Genomic DNA, 20,945 nt, shown 5'->3' on the forward strand with positions numbered 1-20,945 from the left:
TTCTAGCACTGGTAATGTGGTATTTTAACAGGGCCCTTCATTCTCCATCTACATGGATTATATTTGCTGGGTTCAACTTCACCACAAATGTCTTCAGAGAGCTAGATTGTCACAGCCCTTATTCAGTGGAAGAAGAGAGAGAATAAACCTCTCCATCTCCTCCTGTTACTCCCTAATTCAGCCTGCTCACATTCTGGTTTTGGCTGCAGTGGGAGATTGGGGCTGCTCACCCAATAGCCTCACTACGGATATGTCTACACTGCATGCAGGTGTTGTGATTGCAGCATACGTAGACATACCTAAACTAGCTTAAATAACAATAGCCGTAAAGCTCCAGGGGCACAGTTCACTGCATGGTCTAGCTAGAGTGACCAGATGTCCTGATTTATAGGGACAGTGCAGATATTTGGGGCTTATTTGTCTTGTATAGGTGCCTATTACCCCTCCCTCATTCTGATTTTTCACACTTGCTATCTGGTCATCCTAGGTCTAGCCCCACCCACTCAGGACACTCAAGTAGCCGCTATCTATGCTGCTGTGGCTTCACTGCTATTGTCACTCAATCTAACTTGGCTCTAACTAGATGAAAGCTAGCTTGGGTATGTCTACTTACTCTTCCACCAGAGCAGAAGGGGAGCAGGGGAGGAATAGTGAATCTGAATCAATTTATTTTCTGGGCTTCTCCTGGGGTGATGCAGCTGTGTGTGGCCCTTTACTCAGGCCACATTGTAGGGTTATGCTGTAGTCCAAAATGAGCATGCTTCATTCCCACTTCCTGCAGGACAACAGCACTTGGATTATTTTAATCAGGGATTTCTACTGAGCACATTAAAGTCTAATATTTGGCTCACTCTACCTGAAAAATTAATAAAACATCTCCTGATTTTGTATTTCTAATGCCTGGGGAAAGCAAATTAAGTGCATTAAATCTGAATTACATTGATCCTCTACTATTACAGGCTGTTGTTAAGTCATTCTCATTTTCAGAAGACATCTGAGATCATCAAATATGATTTACCCACAGATGTCTTGCAATGTATTTTCTAGACCCTTTTTCATCTCTTTCCCTCAACACTTCATCTTTTAGGGACCCAGATAAATACTGAAGAAAGTTGCAAGTAATAAGTTAGACAGAGGTAGAAGCATTTCTGATTTGACCTATTAACTTTATAGAGTTTGCTTGGTACAGCATGAAATTGGAGGGGAGGGCAGTACCTAGGAGCCAGGGAGAGGAAGGATGGGCCAGTGGTTAGGGCATCCCTTAGAACTAGGGTGACCTGGGTTCCCATCCCTGTTCTGCCACAGACTTCAAGTGTAACTTTGGGCAAGTCACATAGGGCTTGTCTACACTTACTGGAGGATCGACACTGCAGTGATTGATGCATCGGCAGTCGATTTAATGGGTCTAGTGAAGACCTGTTAAATCAACCGCTGATCGCTCTCCCATTGACTCCTATATTTCATGGGATCAAGAAGAGTAAGGGGAGTTGACGGGAGAGTGTCTCCCACTGACATCGCATAGTGTAGACCCCGTGATAAGTAGATCTAAGCTATTAACGTAACTCAAATTGAGTAGCTTAGATAGACTTTCATGCATAGTCAAGACCAGACCGTAGTCTCTCTGTGCCTCAATTCCCCAGCTGTAAAACAGGAATATTATCTCTCACAGGGGTGGTGTGAGGATAAATACATTGAACACTGGGAGGTGCTCAAATAGCGTGGTGATGGGGGGGCCACATAAGTACCTACGATTTGAGAGTTGATACAATTTACCACTGCTTCTGGATATACCGTAACAGAGTTCTATCATGCTCCTTTCTTTCTTCACCTAACATGCCCTCTTCTGCCCTGATGTGCCCCTAAGCTACAGCGGAGAAGGCAGAGGCATAGGACCCAGCAATGACACAGATGCACCAACAGGGAGTTTACCTACACCATTAGAATTTGTTGCTGGACATTTGCAACTAGATCATGGCCCCTTTTGTGCACCTGAAGTAGCAGAGAGGGGCCATAACCCCATGGAAAAATCCAACCATGATATCCATCTGGATAACATTCCAGAATATAATTGGGAAATACAGCTCACTGAGTTCCATGCACAAGAGGTCAAACAAACAAAACAGCACATTTTACACGTGTTGTCATTATAGCATGAAAGAGCTTTGTCAAATATTGGAATGTAATGTTTTCCGTAATGCATCAGCCTATGGACCTGATCCTGCAGTGATCTCCAGTCTGACACTAGTGTCCTTCTCAGATTTTGTGTGGCCAATCCTGGCTCTAGCAGTGGTGGACACCTGATGGTTCATAAGAAAATGATCCCCTGTGCCAATGCCCATATAATCATCTCGCCAATGCAGTAACCCTGGTGGTGATCAGCTGTCAGTGGGATTCCTCTATGAAATGTATAAAGCATGTACATGATGGGCTGAAGAGAGCTGAGCAATGAGCTACTTTAAAGTCCTTTCTGTAGTTTCAGTTCCCTGGTTCCTCCTTCATATCCACACACTCAGCTGTATAATTATAGTGAGCTGCATAAAGAGCATTGCTTTGTTACACAGTAGCTAAAAAGGGTTGCCAGTTACCTGATTGTATAAGGGGAGGTAAATTCCTAGTTTAAACCAGCTGCAATGTATCTAATTTGGCTACCACCTGGACCCACTGCCAATAGTGTTCAAAGCCTATCATTTTCTTCTAATCATCTAGCTATCAGTATATGATGCATGCTGCCAGTCATACAAGATATTCCACATTCTGAAATTAGTCCTTCACAGACTTTTAGCCATGAGGAAGAAGGAAATGTGAATTGGCATCAAGATGGCATCTGTCTTAAGATATAAGTAAAAGTATGATGATTTTGATGTTAGTGTGAGATGTGCAAAAGCAAGGTGGTTTTTGGTTTAGGGTTTGGCTTCATCCAATAACTGGAAAAGGTGAAACAATTTCATTTGTATAATAAGGACGCAAAGATCATGCTTTATTTTATGTGCACAGGTTTGTTTCTCCATGATGCTGAGCACTCTGAACCCAATCCAGAAAAGCACTTAAGCATGTGCTTACCTGAAAGCACATGAGTAGTCCCTTTGAACTTAACAGAACACTTAACAGAATTTTATACTCGAATTTTTACGCAAAAGTACACCAGTATACTACTTTGTGAATTCAAAGGTAACGTTCCGCTTTAAAACAACAAATCGTGGAGAGTAGCCAAAGTAATTTGAACAGCCTTAACACTCATGGCAACACTACACATACGACTGATAATTACACTTTTGCTGGTAATGTGGGCTAAGGGTGTGATTTTTTTTTTAAATGATGTATCTATACCAGTAAAAGCCATAGTGGAGACAGTTATACTGGCTAAAAGGTCCTTTCGCTAGTATAGCTTATTTCATTTGGGGAACTGGTATAAGCTATGCCAGTAGCATAACTGTGTCTACACTAGGGCTTTTGCTGGTATAAGCCGTCTTCCTACTAGGAACATTTGCTGGTATAGCTATACCAGCAAGGCTTTGTTCTTTCCAATAACAGAAATCTCCAGTCTTACACCTAGAAAAGCATTTTTACTTGCTTGATCAGATGTGGCCATACAGCAAAAAGTTTACAAGGCTCTGATTTATTTTTTTATAAGTGCTGTAGAAGCAGTTATTTAAGCCTGTCAAGATTTCTTGATTTCAGAAAAGCTACTACATTTGTGCAATTATTGTTTTGGCAGAAGAAATTAATTTTTTACAACAGTATGCTGGCTGGCATTATTTATGTTTCTCCTTATGGCCTTGATTCAACTTTAGGCACGTGCTTAAGTGCATAGCAGAATCAGCATCTAACTATGATTCTTTGTAATCACAGTCCCCTTTGTCCTTGCTGTGTAAGAGCCTTTTCCAAAGCTCACTGAATTCAATGGGCGATTTACCAGTGACTGTTACGGTGTTTGGATCAGGCCCCAAGTCCTGTAGTGAGAGCTCTGGCCTTAGTAGTTTTTGTATCTGTATATAGATTGGAGCTGTGTGTCAAACAAGCCTTTTCTGTTTGGAGGCATGTGTACCTTCAGGGAAAACAGAGAAGAGAGTTCTTTCTTTTTGATTCATGAAGTAGCCAAGTGCATAGTTCTTTGGGCTGTATGGCTCTAAAGAAGGCAGGAGCTGTGGGACCTTGGAAAGCAAACACAGGTGCAGTTTTGATTTAAATTAAATGTAGCTCCCCCACCATGTCTTTTGTGCAATGACCCGTCGCGGTTGCAATCCCGGTGCTCAGTGATGCACAAAGACAGCTGCCTTAGTGCTCCCCCATGGGTGAACATCACCTCAGAGGGATGAAGGAGAGAGAGAGAGAGGGGCAAACCCACTGTCCTTACTGTGCATCAGTCAATGAAGCAGTTCTGGTGCAGCAGAGGGAGGTATCAGTACATTGCCTAATGTAGTGGTCCCCCAACTTTTCAGTCATGCCCCCCGTCACCCCTAACCATGCCTCACCCCAGGAGTGGGGCCATGGCTCCCAGGGAGTGGGGTGGGGAGCATAGGGACAGGGCAATGGGGCCAAGGCTGGGGCCGCAGCTGGAGGCAGGTCTGGGTCTGTGAACGGAGCTGCAGCCAGGGGCCAAAGCTGGGGGCAGGGCTGGGACCAGGAGCAGAACCGCAGCTGGGAAACAGAGTCACAACAGAACTGGGGGCGGAGCAGGGCTGGGTGGTGCTCCCTCCCCTCCCCCCATGGGGACTGTCCCCGGGCCCCAGCATGTCCCCCCAAACATTCCCCTATGCCTCCATAGGGGGGCACACCCCACAGTTTGAGGACCACTAGCCTAATAGGACATAGCATGAGACTGCTTTCTCTAAGTGCAAGGAGAAATTCTCCAGTGGCAGTACAGCTCCCCGCCACCAGGCTGTACCCGAAAGACCCATTTGAGCCCAATAAGATGAAGAATAAAGCATTCTAATAAGAGCACCCCCTAATTTGGGGAGTCACATGTAAAATAAACTATGTTCTTTAGAAATCATATTAGAGCTGGTCAGAAAATCCATTTTTTTTTCTTTGCAGAAAATTTTGTGGGAAAAATCCACATTAAAAATTCCTACTGAAAACCCTGATTTTTTTCCTCAAATTTTGGTTTCATTTCAATTCTAAACAACATTTGTTGTTGTTGTTGGTTTCCTTGTGCTCTCCCAGTCTGTCTGTATCCAACTGTTCTCTCTTGTCTTATACTTAGTTGCTAAGCTTTCGGTGTCAGGAACCATCATTTTATTCTGTCTGTACAGCACCTAGCACAATGGGGTCCTGCTCCGTGACTAGGGCTACTTAGCACTGCGATAATACAAAAAATAATAATTTTAAAATGAAATCAAATTATACCAATTGCAAAACAACAAAGTGTAAAAACGGTTTCTCACATGTACACGATTTATTTTTACTGTTTCCCCCCCGCCCACTGTTTATCGGTGGTGAAAGTGAAAAAGCTCAAAGGGGGGGAGGGTAATACCCAAAAAACAAAACAAAGATAATAAAAAAAACCCTTTTCTTTTTCATTTCCAAAAATCAAAACAAAATCTACATTTTAAGTCAAATCCAATCCCCTCCCAATTCAGCTGCCAATGAAACACATTTTCTGTTTAGCCCTTCTGCCATTAAAGATCATTAATGAAAAGATTACATCAAACTAGGCCTAATACTAGAGCTGCATGAACTATCTGAAGTGAACATTTTGAAGCATTTGACCATTTTTCAATTTGAAAATGACCTGGGGGTTGGAGGATGTGCAGGCTAGGTTCTCTGTTGATGTAAAACAGGGGTAGGCAACCTGCGGCACGCAATCTGATTTTCAGTGGCACTCATACTGCCCAGGTCCTGGCCACCGGTCCGGGGGGCTCTGCATTTTAATTTAATTTTAAATGAAGCTTCTTAAACATTTTAAAAACCTTATTTACTTTACATACCACACTAGTTTAGTTATAGATTATAGACTTATAGAAAGAGACCTTATAAAATGTTAAAATGTATTACTGGCACACGAAACCTTAAATTAGAGTGAATAAATGAAGACTCAGCACACCACTTCTGAAAGGTTGCCGACCCCTGATGTAAAATTAGCATAGGTTCCATGCAAGCAACAGAGATATTCTGATTTACACCACCTCAGGATATGGCCCTTAGATTTTTACGGGTGTGGATGGTGCTCAGAATTATGCAGTGAATTATATACCTGGAAATATTTCAGCTTCTGGACACTTAAAAACTATTTGCTGCAACTACTGCTTTAACTATTTGTTGGGCTTAATTAACTATTTGACCAGTAACTTAAGTGACATGGTATCATTTCTGCTTCCTCAGAAGATGACAAGCTACCTACACATTTAGCATGCTAATCACTTGACCACTTAGCTCCCAAACTCTCGGAGAGCTTCCAAGGTAGTCTTTGAGGTTAAGGCTGTAGACTAGGATTTGGGAAATCTGGCTTCAGCTTCCAGCTCCACCCCAGACTTAAGAACATAAGAAAGGCCGTACCGGGTCAGACCAAAGGTCCATCTAGCCCAGTATCTGTCTACCGACAGTGGCCAATGCCAGGTGCCCCTGAGGGAGTGAATCTAACAGGCAATGATCAAGTGATCTCTCTCCTGCCATCCATCTCCATCCTCTGAAAATAGAGGCTAGGGACACCATTCTTATCCATCCTGGCTAATAGCCATTTATGGACTTAGCCACCATGAATTTATCCAGTCCCCTTTTAAACATTGTTATAGTCCTAGCCTTCACAACCTCCTCAGGTAAGGAGTTCCACAAGTTGACTGTGCACTGCGTGAAGAAGAACTTCCTTTTATTTGTTTTAAACCTGCTGCCTATTACTTTCATTTGGTGACCCCTAGTTCTTGTATTATGGGAATAAGTAAATAACTTTTCCTTATCCACTTTCTCAACATCACTCATGATTTTATATACCTCTATCATGTCCCCCCTTAGTCTTCTCTTTTCCAAACTGAAGAGTCCTAGGCTCTTTAATCTTTCCTCATATGGGACCCTCTCTAAACCCCTAATCATTTTAGTTGCTCTTTTCTGAACCTTTTCTAGTGCTACAATATCTTTTTTGAGGTGAGGAGACCACATCTGTACACAGTATTCGAGATGTGGGCGTACCATGGATTTATATAAGGGCAATAATATATTCTCAGTCTTATTCTCTATCCCCTTTTTAATGATTCCTAACATCCTGTTTGCTTTTTTGACCGCCTCTGCACACTGCGTGGACATCTTCAGAGAACTATCCACGATAACTCCAAGATCTTTTTCCTGACTCGTTGTAGCTAAATTAGCCCCCATCATGTTGTATGTATAGTTGGGGTTATTTTTTCCAATGTGACTTCCTGTGTGACCTTGGGCAAGTCATTTAATTTCTTTATGCCTCAGTTCCACCCTTTGTAAAAGACAGATAATAGCATTTTGCTTCCTCATGGGAATGTTGTGTGGCTGAACCTATAAGTGTGTGTGTAATAGAAAGATATTAATGGGATGAGAGACATATATACCTAGATAGAAGATTGCACAAACATTTCCACTCTGCATACTCATGTAAATACATGAGTTAACAATGCCATAAATGCCATTAAAGAATGGGGAGAAAGATACCGCAACATAATGAACAGAGACACATCTCTACGTATTCTTCTTCAGGGAGCCCACTTACATTACAGGGGACTGTATCATTCCTCCCCCGACATGCATGTCCTCTTTCTAGGTTAACCCCAAATGGCCATTGTGAGTATTTTTCAAACTAAATTTCACTCTCCAGGCATAGCATCATCAATCCTTCCTTTGAGGGAAGGAACGAAAAGGGAGGCCAGTAGGGAAGGAAGCAAAAGGAGACCTTTCAAAATGAATTTTTCCTACCTTTTTTTTGTAATCAGCATGTCATAATGAAAAATATTATTAGTTATACTTTGTATTTAGAGCATCTTTTGTCCAAGGATTTCAAAGCAATTTACAAACAGTACCTAAGCTTCACCCCATTCCTCATTTTGCAGGTGCGGAATCTAAGGAATGGAGATCATGATTTGCCCAAGATCACCCAACAAATCCCTAACACAGCTAAATAGAACAGCGGAGTCCTGACTCACAGTCCTTACACTTAACACCATCAACACAACCAAGTCAGTCAATGGAGAACCAGGCTATAGCAATCTTACAGGCCTAGACAGAGAGGGCTTAAGTATCAAGCCATGAAAATGACAGATCAAAATAAGTCACAATTGGAAAGAACCTGGTGGGTGATGGAAGCGTTCTGATTTCTGAATTTGATTATAAACCTGGGGATATAGCTAGCATGGTTGTCATGTCTCCTCTCACCCTTCTCTTTTCCAGACTAAACAAACCCAATTTTTTCAACCTTCCCTCATAGATCATGTTTTCTAGACCTGTAATCATTTTTGTTGCTCTTCTCTGGACTTTCTCCAATTTGTCCGCATCTTTCCTGAAATGTGGCACCCAGAACAATATTCCAGTCGAGTCCTAATCAGTGTGGAGTAGAGTGGAAGAATTACTTCTCGTGTCTTGCTTACAACACTCCTGCTAATACATCCCAGAATTATGTTTGCTTTTTTTGCAACAGCGTTACACTCTTGTCTCATATTAAGCTTGTGATCCACTGTGACCCCCAGATTCCTTTCTGCAGTACTCCTTCCTAGGCAGTCATTTCCCTTTTTGATGAGCTAAGCATTTAAAGAATTGGTGTTAAATTCTCTGTTGGCAATGGTCAGGTATTTCTTAGGTGGTCACGTTTCTATCTATTAGAAGATGTTCTTGCTAAAGATTAATTTCAAATATGGCTGTGCATGCCCTTATGGTCTGCTGTGTCTGAAATTAATGGAGAGCAATACACTTATACATGTCATTTTTAACTACCCGGTTTATTCCAATTTTTAACACAAAACTGTCACCATGTGGAAACATTTTACCATTCAGTGAAGCTTTAAAAAAGGCTTGAGTGACCATTTGACAAGATATAATCAACAAATCAGAGCAGACCCCCAGACTCATCGTGAAAGCAGATTACAGGTTCAGGAGATCTTCACATTTTCCCTCTCCTGCTCCTCCCTACCATGCTGTTGACTCGCGTGCTACCCTGGGCAACTCACTTAGGCACGTTTGACAATTTTGCCCTAAGTGACTAAGAAGCCCCAGTCCATTTTTTAAAGTGATTTAGGCACTTAGGAACCTAAGTCTCATTGAAAAGTCAATGGTATTTAGGCTCCTAAGTGCCAAAGTCTCTCTTGAAAATGGGACTTGCGCACTTTTGAAAATTTTATACTTCATCTGTGTGTGTTAATTTCTGCATCTGCAAAATGGGAACAATACCTACTTTGGTAACTCTCTGAGGTTCTCAAATGGAGTTTTTATAGAAGCATCAGTTATCATTATTATGTAATAAATATTGCACGTTATTTCAGTTGTGATTATTCTGCTGTTCATGTCAGATTTCTGATTTGAGTGTCCAGACTATTACAATGTCCAGACTACTAGCTATTATCCTTGTCCCCTAGTGATTGTGAGAAAAGAAAACCGTGTGTGTTTTCATGGAAAGAAAGAATTAGAATGAGGGAAATAGCAGAATACTCCATTGCTAATAAAAAAAAGACTTGTTGCTACATATGGTTTTGAGAAGTAAACAAACTGCCTTCTGAGGGAGAAGCCTACTTGAGCTTTAAGCCATAGAATTGTTCATCAGCTGATAATTCTGGAAAACAATTCTGGAGCTTGATTTTTAGAAAGTGCTGAGGACCCTGAGGAAAATCAGTTGTCAAATTGGGCACCTGAAATCATGAGTCACTTGTGAAAATCTTATTTCTATTTAAGTTCATCTCAGTAAAGATTTAGTAGCAGCAGGGGCGGCTCTAGAGCCCAGTAGGGCAAGCACCCCTTTCCCGGCCGCAGTCATGCCTGCGGGAGGTCCACCGGAGCCTCGGGACGATCGGACCTGCCGCAGGCATGACTGCGGACGGTTCGCTGGTCCCGCGGCTCGGCTGGACCTCCCGCAGGCATGACTGCGGCAGCTCAACCGGAGCCGCCGGACCAGCGAACCATCCGCAGCTGCGGGAGGTCCAGCTGAGCCGCGCGACCAGCGGACCCTCCGCAGTCATGCCCGCGGCAGGTCCGCTGCTCCCGCGGCTCGGGGGCGCCTCCCGGGCATGACTGCTTGGGGCGGCCAAATTTGTAGAGCCGCCCCTGAGTAGCAGACACTGAAATGAGATCTCACTAAGATTTCATAATTTTTACTAAGCACACTATAGAACATTTGCTCTTAGTCTGTGAAGTATTATCACAGAATGATCAAAATAAATTAATATAATTTTTAAAAAAAAACAAAGCCCTGGAAAGGGAGAAGTGATAGAGACTCCATGAAGTCCTCTAAGGATTTTGCTATTGATTTGACATGGAAGGTCCTTGGATACTGTGGTACTGGCAGCAGTATAAAACTCTACAATAGATAAAAACTGAACGACAGTTTACAAAAAACAGAGAACAAAGTCCATTCTGTGATGCACCGTCATTGCCTTTCTATTGTGTTTGCTGAATTTTGTGAATTAGTCAACAATCTGCAACAGGTCTTTGGTGAGAATTCATGTTCTGCTGTATACCAAAAGGAAAATATTAATTTACTGGTTTTCCTAATGTTCTCAGCTACCATGTTGTGCCATCTTCTTTCATAGATAGACTAAGTAACTCATTACACCTAATCATCCCTTCAACTTTTTAATAAAGGATCCACCCCTCCCCCACTCCTCTTAATATATTTTTAAACTCTGTGGTGAGCCAAGGTTATTTCATGAACACCATGGTAAATCTGTTACAACTACTCCACAGGACCAACCAGAAGAGACTCTACCCTTTCACCTTGGCAGGTAGTACTTAGTTTCATATAGCAATATGTTTTCCAACCACATCTGACTGCCAGTTTTAGAATCACAATATTTTTTTTCAATAGCTGCTGATAAGCAGTTCTTAAACCTTCAGATCTCTTGAGACTCAGTGATAACTAGGCCTGGCTTATATTAGAAATCCTGCACCAGTGAAACAACATAGATTTAAAAATCTATCTTGTTGTACTGGTGCAAACCCCTAACAGATGCACTAAAGTCCATTTAAATCACCCTTAAATTGATATAGCTTAATGGGGTAACTTACGTTAGTAAACTAACCCAAGTGTCACAGCTGATCTCAGCTAATGTGACAGCTCATGAAGAAAAATTGGTCTCATGTAGCCCTGGCCCTAACCATTAAGGATTTTATAGTTGGAAATAAAAAAATCTTGAGTTGCACGTGGAAACAAATAGGAGAACCATGTAACTGTAAGGGAACAAGTTTAATATGCTGTCTAGGGCTAAGACTATGAAGACGCAAGCAGACATTATCAACCAGCTCTAGCTTCTGAGTGCTCTAAGGCTATATCTACACTTATGGCAGTGTGTAGAATATTGGTATAACCCACACACCTCCTGTGTGTGGTGTTCTGTCCCATCTAGTAGTACCTAGACTGCTTAAAGAGAGCGAGAAAATGTCTGCTCTACAGCCTTAGCTAAGAGCCAGTTGGCTTTTAGCTCGTGCATTTAGTTCCTGAGGTCCCAGGTTCAATCCCGCCCACCGATGACCAGGGTCTGTGGGCATTACATTGGCACTATGCATGCAGCTACATGCTGCAATGAAAGCTGGGCCTCATCCACATTTGTCACTGCAGGATAGCTACATGCAGCGGGGAAAAGCTCTGGCAGCGGGGAAGAGCTCTGGCAGTGAGGAAGCCACACTAAAAATAGCAGTGTAGATGTGGGAGGCATTGCTTGGGCATGAAGAGAGCACTTTGGGTATATATTGTGGTGGTTCAGGTAGCAGGGAACTTTAGTCTATTCTACCTGTCTAACCCATGCCTCACCATCTACACGGCCATTTACTCTCATGCTAGCTGGGCAGGTGGCAATTGTACGCTATACAACACTGCAAGTGTAGATGTACCCAAAAGTATCCTGCCTGTGATACTGCCTCAAGTATCCTCCGAGGGCTGGATCTGATGTCTAGCCTTACAACTACAAGTCACGAGTAGGATTTTCTGCAAAAGCTACTCAGGAGGTCCTGATCCTTTACTTTCCACATGCTGCAAGTCCCTGTTCAGCTAATGCAGAACATCCACCTTCACTTTTCCCACATTATCAACTCCTTCCAAGATGTATGTTTTGTTAGTGGCCACTTTGCTTTTGAAACCCGATAGCCAAGTTATTACATGCAACTATATATCGGCATAGGTCATATTTGGAGCATTTGAATTGAGCATAGTGTTAGCTTCGGTGACCATTATGCTGACCTTTCTACTGGTGGCACAGCGGTAGCCCCTCTGAGTGCTGTGTTAAACCTGCTGGGCAATGTCTTATAAAATGTTGGCTGTTCAAATGATTTACTTAGCAAGACCATGTGCTGCATGCATAGGTCTTTTATACAGTGTATCATTTGTACTCTGAGATCCATCTACACTGAAGGTCATTTTTTATTCAAAGAGCAATAAGAATTTGGTGACTGGTTTTTATTTTATATATGGACACACCCATTGCATAACTTTGCTGCAAGCAACACAGAGTTTAGGTTTAGGGGAGCTCATACTGTAACACAGATAAGAATGGAGAACACACATTTCTTGTCCATAAAAGGACAGCTCACATATTCTTAGAGGGCAACTCTGATTTTGCTGCAGTTCCAAAGTACAAGTAGGAAATTCAGTATTGCTAAATGAATTCTAGACGAGTTTCATTATAACGGTTCTGAGACTGCTTTTGAAGTTCTTGCTGTGTGTTTTCCCCAGTTTAACCCTGTTTCAAAGCTGACCAATGACACTTATTTGTACAGCAGTAAGTGTAATTCAGATTAAAACAACCACTTCATTTATAGCTCAGCTCAAATAGTGAGACACGGACACTATATAACTTGTATTTAGCTTAGACACTCTGGTTACATTCACCAGACCTGAAGAAGAGCTCTGTCAAGTTGGCCCAATAAAATATATGACCTCACCTATCTTGTCAAGAACAATATGTGGTATGCATTGGGAGGTGCATGCATGATTCTTGAAAAAAGTGCTCTCTAATGTAACTATAGCTATTAAAAATAGTTATCTTATAAATATTGGTCTCAAACACTGCAATGTTCTGGGTAATTACTATAAAATACTGTCATTCTTGTTGATTGTTTTGAATTATTTTTATAAGCACCAAATATTATTAGAATATCAATTTTCAGTACAATTGGAGTTGCAGACATCTTAGGCTAAAATGTTCAAAGTTGGATGCCTAAAGTTACGCACCAAGGCCAAGATTTAAAGCAATGGGAACTTAGCATTTATGACAGTGTTAGCATGCTCAGCAGTTTTGAAATTTTAAACATGTAGCAGAGTGTTCAGTTAAACACACAGAAAGTCAACCCAGACCAAATCCCTAACAAAAAGCATGACACTGCACACACAATTCTCCCCCTGCAAAGGGGATGAGAGGAAAACTGAAACAGGTATGACAGATGAGTCACATCTCTTAAGGTACTACTGGAGGACACTCAGATACTTTGGTGATAAGGGTGGTATAAGAACCCCATAGAATTACGCAGTTGCTGAAACATGGGTAGAGGAGCTAAACTTTAGGGTCCTCATTTTTAAACTCTTGTTCCTTAATTTGTATGCAGACCCCCTAACAAACATCACAATTTTCAGAGGGGGTGAGCCCCTCACTACTCCTATTGAAGTCAATTTTAGCCCACTTTGTGCAGAATGTAAAATAAACTACAAAGAACACATAGTTCAAATGCCCTGTGGATCCATGTATATTTCATACTAGCCTTGTACAGGACAAATGATTGCTTTCCAAAAATAAAGTACAGCGCAACACTTTGGTGTGCACTGCTATTCACATGCCCCATAGTCTGAACTGTGGGGCAGTGTAGACCAGTGATTCTCAATCTTTTTTTCCATTTGCAGACCCCTAAAAATTTTCAAATATAGGTGTGAACCCCTTTGGAAATTTTGAATGGAGATGTGGACCCCTTAGGAAATCTATTGTCTGTATATATAGTTGAATTCCATTCAGTTTGTCTTTTGCAGACCCCTTAGATGAGGTCCATGGACGACAGGTTGAGAACCATTGGTGTAGACAAGTCTTAAGTTCCTTTCTCTATAAAGAAATGTCACCTCCACCTGGAAAGCATGGCACAAACTGTAACTCTCCTGGTATGAACTGTGAGGTTCTTACTTCACATTAATGAAGTCTTGTTTGAAGAAGACTACAACATTAGTGTAAACTATGAACCTTTTAGTTCACAACAGCCATGTCCACATTGGAGAGTTATGGCAGGCACTTTGGTGTGCACTGCTCTCACGGTCCTACCTGTGGGGCAGTGTAGACATGCCATATTGTCATACTAACCTTACTCTCCCTATAAAAATAATAATTAAAAAATCATCCTGCCTGAAAAGTGAATGAAATGTAGATGGAACTAATAATAAAGGGTCACCCATATTATTTTATAAAATGTAATTAAATATTTGGAATAGCTTGTAACAAACACATGGTCTAGCCTGGTCTACATAGTCTAACATCTGTAAGACATGCTAAAAAAAAAATCAGGACTATCCTCCTGCATCCAGTAATTCTTATTTCACTGGCTCTAAGTTAACTCTGTGTTTCTTTTCAGATCTTACAGGTGAACAAGGTGATGTCCATCTTGTTTTATGTGATATTTCTTGCTTATCTTCGTGGCATCCAATCTACCAACATGGATCAAAGGAGTTTGCCAGAAGATTCAATAAATTCTCTCATTATTAAACTCATTCAGGCAGACATTTTGAAAAACAAGCTCTCCAAGCAGATGGTAGATATTAAGGAAAACTATCAAAACACAATGCAGAAAACAGAGGCTCAGCAGGATGTGGATGGAGTTGAAAATGTGAAATCAGACTTCCAGCCAGTTATCTCAATGGATGCAGAACTATTAAGGCAACAGAAACGCTACAATTCTCCCCGGGTCCTCTTGAGTGACAATACCCCATTGGAACCTCCACCTTTGTATCTTATGGAAGATTATATTGGAAATTCTGTAGTGGTGAACAGAACCTCCAGGAGGAAAAGGTATGCAGAACATAAGAGCCATCGAGGGGAATATTCTGTATGTGACAGTGAAAGTTTATGGGTCACGGACAAATCATCCGCTATCGACATTAGAGGACACCAGGTAACTGTGCTAGGAGAAATTAAAACAGGCAACTCTCCCGTCAAACAATATTTTTATGAAACAAGGTGTAAAGCAGCCAAACCGGTAAAAAATGGCTGCCGTGGCATTGATGATAAACACTGGAACTCCCAGTGCAAAACATCCCAAACGTATGTAAGAGCACTGACTTCGGAAAACAATAAACTCGTAGGCTGGCGATGGATAAGAATAGACACATCCTGCGTGTGTGCGTTGTCGAGAAAAATAGGAAGAACATAAGTCTGCATTTCTTTGCTATATAAATTATTACTTTAAATTATATGATATGCATGTAGCATATAAATGTTTATATGGTTTTATATATTATAAGTTGACCTTATTTATTAAACTTCAGCAAACCTACAGTATATAAGCTTTCTCTCTCAATAAATAGGAGTAAAAAGGCATGTGCCTCAGCTGTGGGCAGCTGCAGTTTTATTAGAATATGTTTGTGACTCTGCTTATCAGCAGCATACCATAATCTTCCTGTAAAATCTGTGTAACATCAGTATTTTTCATTCAGTATTGTCAAGTCAGTGACTGTCATTTAGTAAACTTGTTAAAAATCAGATAAATGTCAAGAGTTGTGTACCCATTTCTATCCCCTGCTATATATTTTCACAAGACAAAGTGGGCGAGGCAATATGTTTTATTGGAGCAACTTCTGCCGGTGAAAAAAGACAAGCTTTCGAGCTACACAGAGTTTTTCTTCAGGCCCAGACCTGAAGAAGAGCTCTGTGTACGTCAAAAGCGTCTCTCTCTCTCTCACCAACAGAAGTTGCTCCAATAAAAGGTATTACCTCACGCACCTTGTCTCTCTAATATCCTGGGACCAACACAGCTACAACAACACTGCAAACCACATATATTTTCATATTTAATTAAAAGTGTTAATTCCTCACCACTGAAAGGAAAACAACATGGCCTACAGCTAACATTAACATTCCAACCATTGACTAGCTGTAAAATACGTTTTCTGTATGTCATGCCAGTTTTGCCACTAGAATTACTGTTGTTTTTCCTCTGTTAGCGTTCCAGAACTGCTGCTAATAACCTAGCAATTTTACTTTAGGTTTTTGAAGCACATTTGTTTTGTAACTGGTTTTTAATGCTGCCAATTCCTTTTAGAAGTAATAGGAAAAAGTCTAAAATATTTGTAACAGAACCTTACCAATGCCAAGAAGCAATCTAAGTGGATCATTAATATAATATATAAAAGATGATTTCTTTAGAGTATACTATTTATTGTGATCAGGTTCTTCCTCTCCAGTAATCTATTAACTCTGCTGCATCATTACATTGTTTCTTTCTGCCTGGGGTTTTTAAATTGGAAACAAAACCATTGGTGTCTTAATATTAAAAGAAGCCTGGGTTTAGAGTTCTAGCAAAGAAGAATACAGTCTTGGAGTGGATGTCAAAGCTGCACTTTCATTCAAAGCTGCAGTGCTGGTCAGCATCAATTGCTGATTTTTCATGGAGAAAAACATCTGTAGAAATGCTCAACAAACCTGGTATTTTATGGAGGATCATTGAAGAATTACTGTTTTCTGTGTGGCATGTGATTAAGAATCAGGTTCTCAAGTACGCAATAGTTAAAGTGAAACTGCAGTGTCATACAGGCGAGTTAACACTTATAAAAAAATTAATGTACTGCTACATACCTCACATCGACATTTCTAAATTCTGTGCACAAAACATGTCCTATTCTTTGCATTATTATGTAGAAGCAACATATATATGCACTGAGCAAAACTTTAGCCATTGTAAAATGGAGCAGCTCTATGGAAGACAGTGTAAATCACATTATACCATGGACCCAACCTTGCTTCCATTAAAGCATATGAAAGTTTAGTCACTGACATCAATGGTCCGAGCAAGTTTAAGCTCCCTATATTATCTATATCTGGTTGAATCTTAAGAATAACACAACCAGGGAGTCAAAAACTGCCCTCAATTTAATAGTTATCACAATTGCAATGCACTACATTCAAAATGTTAAATGAGCACGTTCGCCTTAGCATTTAACATTCATAAATTTTAAAAAAGACCTACAGCACCAAAACAGTAGGTGGCCTGATGGCTTTGTACCTACATCTTTTTCACCACTGGAGAACCAGGTTCAAATCCTCAATAAGTCACAAGAGGAAATGAAATGGGTGGTCTCTCTAATCCCCTATGGACAGTGTAACACATCATAAAAACACTGCAGAGCTGGTCCAGATTGCTCATGAGGCCAAGGACTGGGATAGCTGTAAGCCAGGATTGGAACACACAGGCAGGACTGTGTGAGGATGATTGTATACAGAGCCTGACTAGGTGGGGCTCCCACTAGACCCCGATCTTATAAGGTGCAAAAAACTCTCAGGTCCCCAGTCAGGTTGCTCAGTATCTCACAGGAGGCATCCAGCACTTTGCAGGATTAAACCCTAAATTCACCTTCAGTGAGGGCGATCAAAGAGCGCTATAGAACTTTTAGTGCACAGTAGCAGGGTCCATATCAATGGTTGGTGCACAACAAGCTACTGCGAGGGAGACAGCACGCAGCAAGCTGGGGTATACAACTGTTCATCTAGACAAGCCCTCAGTATCTAATAGAGGTGGCTACAATCCCCCACCACCACCACCCTTTGGAGCATTTCACTGAAAAAAATTAAACAATCTTTTTTTACTTAAATTTTCAGAGCAAAATTTTGACTTTTCATTGAAAAAACCCAAACCAATTGTTTTTCAGTTTTCTGCCAAGAAAAAAAAATCTGTTTCCCACTGAAAAAGGGAAAAATGTTGAGGAAAGTAGATGCTTTCAATGAAAATTTGCATTTAATCAAATCCCCAATTTTCCATTTAATAAAAAGAAAAGTTTTGATGGAAAATTTTCAGCCAGCTCTGGTATCTAGGCTATTCAGAGACAAGCAGGCAGCCTTACCTTCAGGGGTCTTGGCATTCAGTGTCCAGTGTATGTCTATATCTATGTGCTAAATGAAGTGGTGAAATTAACTGAGCTTGTTCCACACTGCTACTTACTTGACAAAACTCATCCTCATTTCCATTTGCTTTAGTAGGGGTAGATTCTGCTTTCAGTTACACTAGTGTAAATCCACAGTAATTCCACTGAAATCAATGGAGACACAGTAATTCTACTGAAGTCAGATTTACACCAATGTAATTAACATCAGAATCTGGCCCAAAGCTCTTTAGAAATCAGGACACTTAACCCTGGAAAAAATCATTTCCTGTTTTCCAATGTACCAGGACTAACTTTATCAACGTATGGAGTATTTTGCAAGTGGAAGAAGCAAGTTGCAGAGAAAATGTGGTATAGTGCTGATCATCTGAAATGTATTACATGACAAAGAAACATGGTGCATAAGGTTATTAGATTGACTGCCTCATTCCCACCTTAGTATAACAATGAAAAGAAGTGTTACCCTTAGGCTCTGATCCAACTCCTACTAAAGTCAATGGAACAATTGCCACTGATTTCAAAGGAAACCGGATTGGGCCCTGAGTAAAGAAAAGCTACAGATTTCAACAGTGCTGCAGTATAATTGTATGTGTCAGTTACATGTTTTTATAAATCCTGTGTGTAAGATTTCCTGTGTATATTTCACAGCACATAAGCATACAAAGCCCCTGCTAAATGCCTAGGGTCTGATCCTGCACAGTCACTGTGGTCAGGGAGAGTTCTATTTGCTATTGACTTCAGTGGTGGCTCAAGGAGGTCCAAAGTTCTCTAGCCAACTTCTTTGTATCAATTGTTTAAATGAAATGAGTAGCCCAATAGTATGTGGTAAATTTGGGTCTTTTTAAACTCACTCCCATTAGGCAGCTGAGATCACTGTCAATATTGTTTCCCCAATATTTTACATTATAAATACATGATTTTTTGCAAAAATGATTGGCTGATGCACTGGGTTTGCCTATCTGTGTCAAACTGTGTTTTCTCTAATTTTTTCTTGTTCTTTTACAGTCCATTTGGTAATTGTAAAAAATGCTCCACTGAGGTTTTGGGAAACCATCTGCATTTATTTTATCACCTTTGACCATGTGTTCAGGAATGAAGTCTGTGTAGCCAGTTTACTGCTACCTAGAGATTTGTGCTGCTACACCAGGAAGAAACATGGACTGGGCTGTTCAGTGTGTGTGCTCAAAACCACTCTTAATGTTCTGTTATTTCAATGCGTTAGCAACCCAAGTTTCTCACTCAAATATATGTTGTGTATCTGCAGACAATACCTAACAGGGAACAAGTTTGATTTGGAGTTCCAAAATTAAGCATTTAATGAGAATGACCTTGCTTTTTTGACCTTTCAGCAAATACATTTTTACAACAAACTGAAACATATAACCATCCATTTTGGTTAATAGAAACATTGTGGCAAAAATCAATGGGATTCTGTGTTCCCCACACTCAGGACGCCTATGTAATTCATCATGCATGTGGTGGGGGGAGAACGGGCCCTGCAGCTTGTGAGAAGTGTGCTGGGTCAGAGCTGGTTGTAAGTATGGAGGGGTTGTTTTCCAAAATGCTTTGCCTGTATTTTGTTACAGCGGATGGCAGAATGATGAAGCAAGCACAGATGTAATGTAAAAAAAAGTCAACCAGTGCCATGGCTAACAAAACCTTTCTTAGGAGAGTCTGCAATTTGCTACTGCTGTAGGCACGAGGAGTTGTTTAAACCAGGTTGTTACCTAGTTCTGCAATGACATTCTCTATTAAATGATTTCAATAAATTTTCCTTTCTTGCCACAGAGGTTCTCTGGATATTGTCAAATTAGCAAGTTAAAATACTATTTTTTGTAATGTTTAGCTGCTTTGGTATCACTGATGAGCTGTTGTTTAGAAAGGTAACACTTTACATGAAGCTTCCCAAATTACCATGAGGGCCAGATCCTCCAATAGGCGCAGCCATTTTGAGCCACATCACTGCCAGATTCTGGCCACCATGAGAGCATCACACACCCCGGTGCAAGGAGAATCCTCCAGTGGCGTCAAGCTAGCACACAAGCTCCTGCGCTCCCAGCTACCTGCTGCTGTCATAATAGAGGTCATGGCTGGATGAAAGGCTCGGAGTGGGACACCCCAGGCTGAACAGAACACTGGCTGCCATTTTGGCCCTGTGAACCTATTATAGCAGTCTGAATAAGTCAGAGCATGCTCAGGCTGTTCTTACTTACACCTAGTAATTGGCTCTGTGTACAGTGGCCTCAGGATCAAAAGAGGACAAAAATGATCCCTAGACCGTCATTAGTTCCACACCGACACCCTTGTCTTGCACTGTGTGTTCCTCAGACAGGGATTTCTCCCAGAGTACTCTGTCCAAAGGCTGAGATGCAGAGTCAGACTTTTAGCTGAGGGACGGTGTGGGCAATTCCCAGGAACTGAGCAGACAGCCTATCTGTAGCTCTTGTCAAGACAAAGGGGAAGGTACCAGCGGCTGAGGCAGTTCAGGGTATTTAAATCACAGGAAAGATGGTTTTACGGAGAAGGCACAGAAGTGGGGACAGGAGACAAGACCCAGGATCTGTTGCTGGCTCTGCCACAGATTCACTGTGACACCTTCGACAAGTCATTTCACTCAATATTTTTAAAAGTGTCCTCAAATTGTGCATGTCCACATTGTTATAGCTAGGGCCTGAATTCCACCTCTCCAAATGAAGGTGAAGAGGGAGAGAGAGAGCGCATGCACATCTGA

General features: G+C 41.2%; 1 protein-coding gene across 1 annotated transcript in view; it reads left to right on the top strand.

Annotated features, from left to right (window-relative positions):
- Positions 1–15,923, top strand: part of NTF3 (neurotrophin 3) — a 61,933-nt gene extending 46,010 nt beyond the window's left edge. Inside the window, exon 2 of the mRNA XM_039497574.1 lies at positions 14,698–15,923. Coding sequence (XP_039353508.1) covers positions 14,698–15,492 — 795 coding nt within the window. The 3' untranslated portion in view covers positions 15,493–15,923. The remainder of the gene's footprint in view (positions 1–14,697) is intronic.
- The last annotated feature ends 5,022 nt before the right edge of the window (positions 15,924–20,945 follow it).

This window comes from Mauremys reevesii, linkage group 1 (genome assembly GCF_016161935.1).
Source record: "Mauremys reevesii isolate NIE-2019 linkage group 1, ASM1616193v1, whole genome shotgun sequence".
NCBI lineage: Eukaryota > Metazoa > Chordata > Testudines > Geoemydidae > Mauremys > Mauremys reevesii.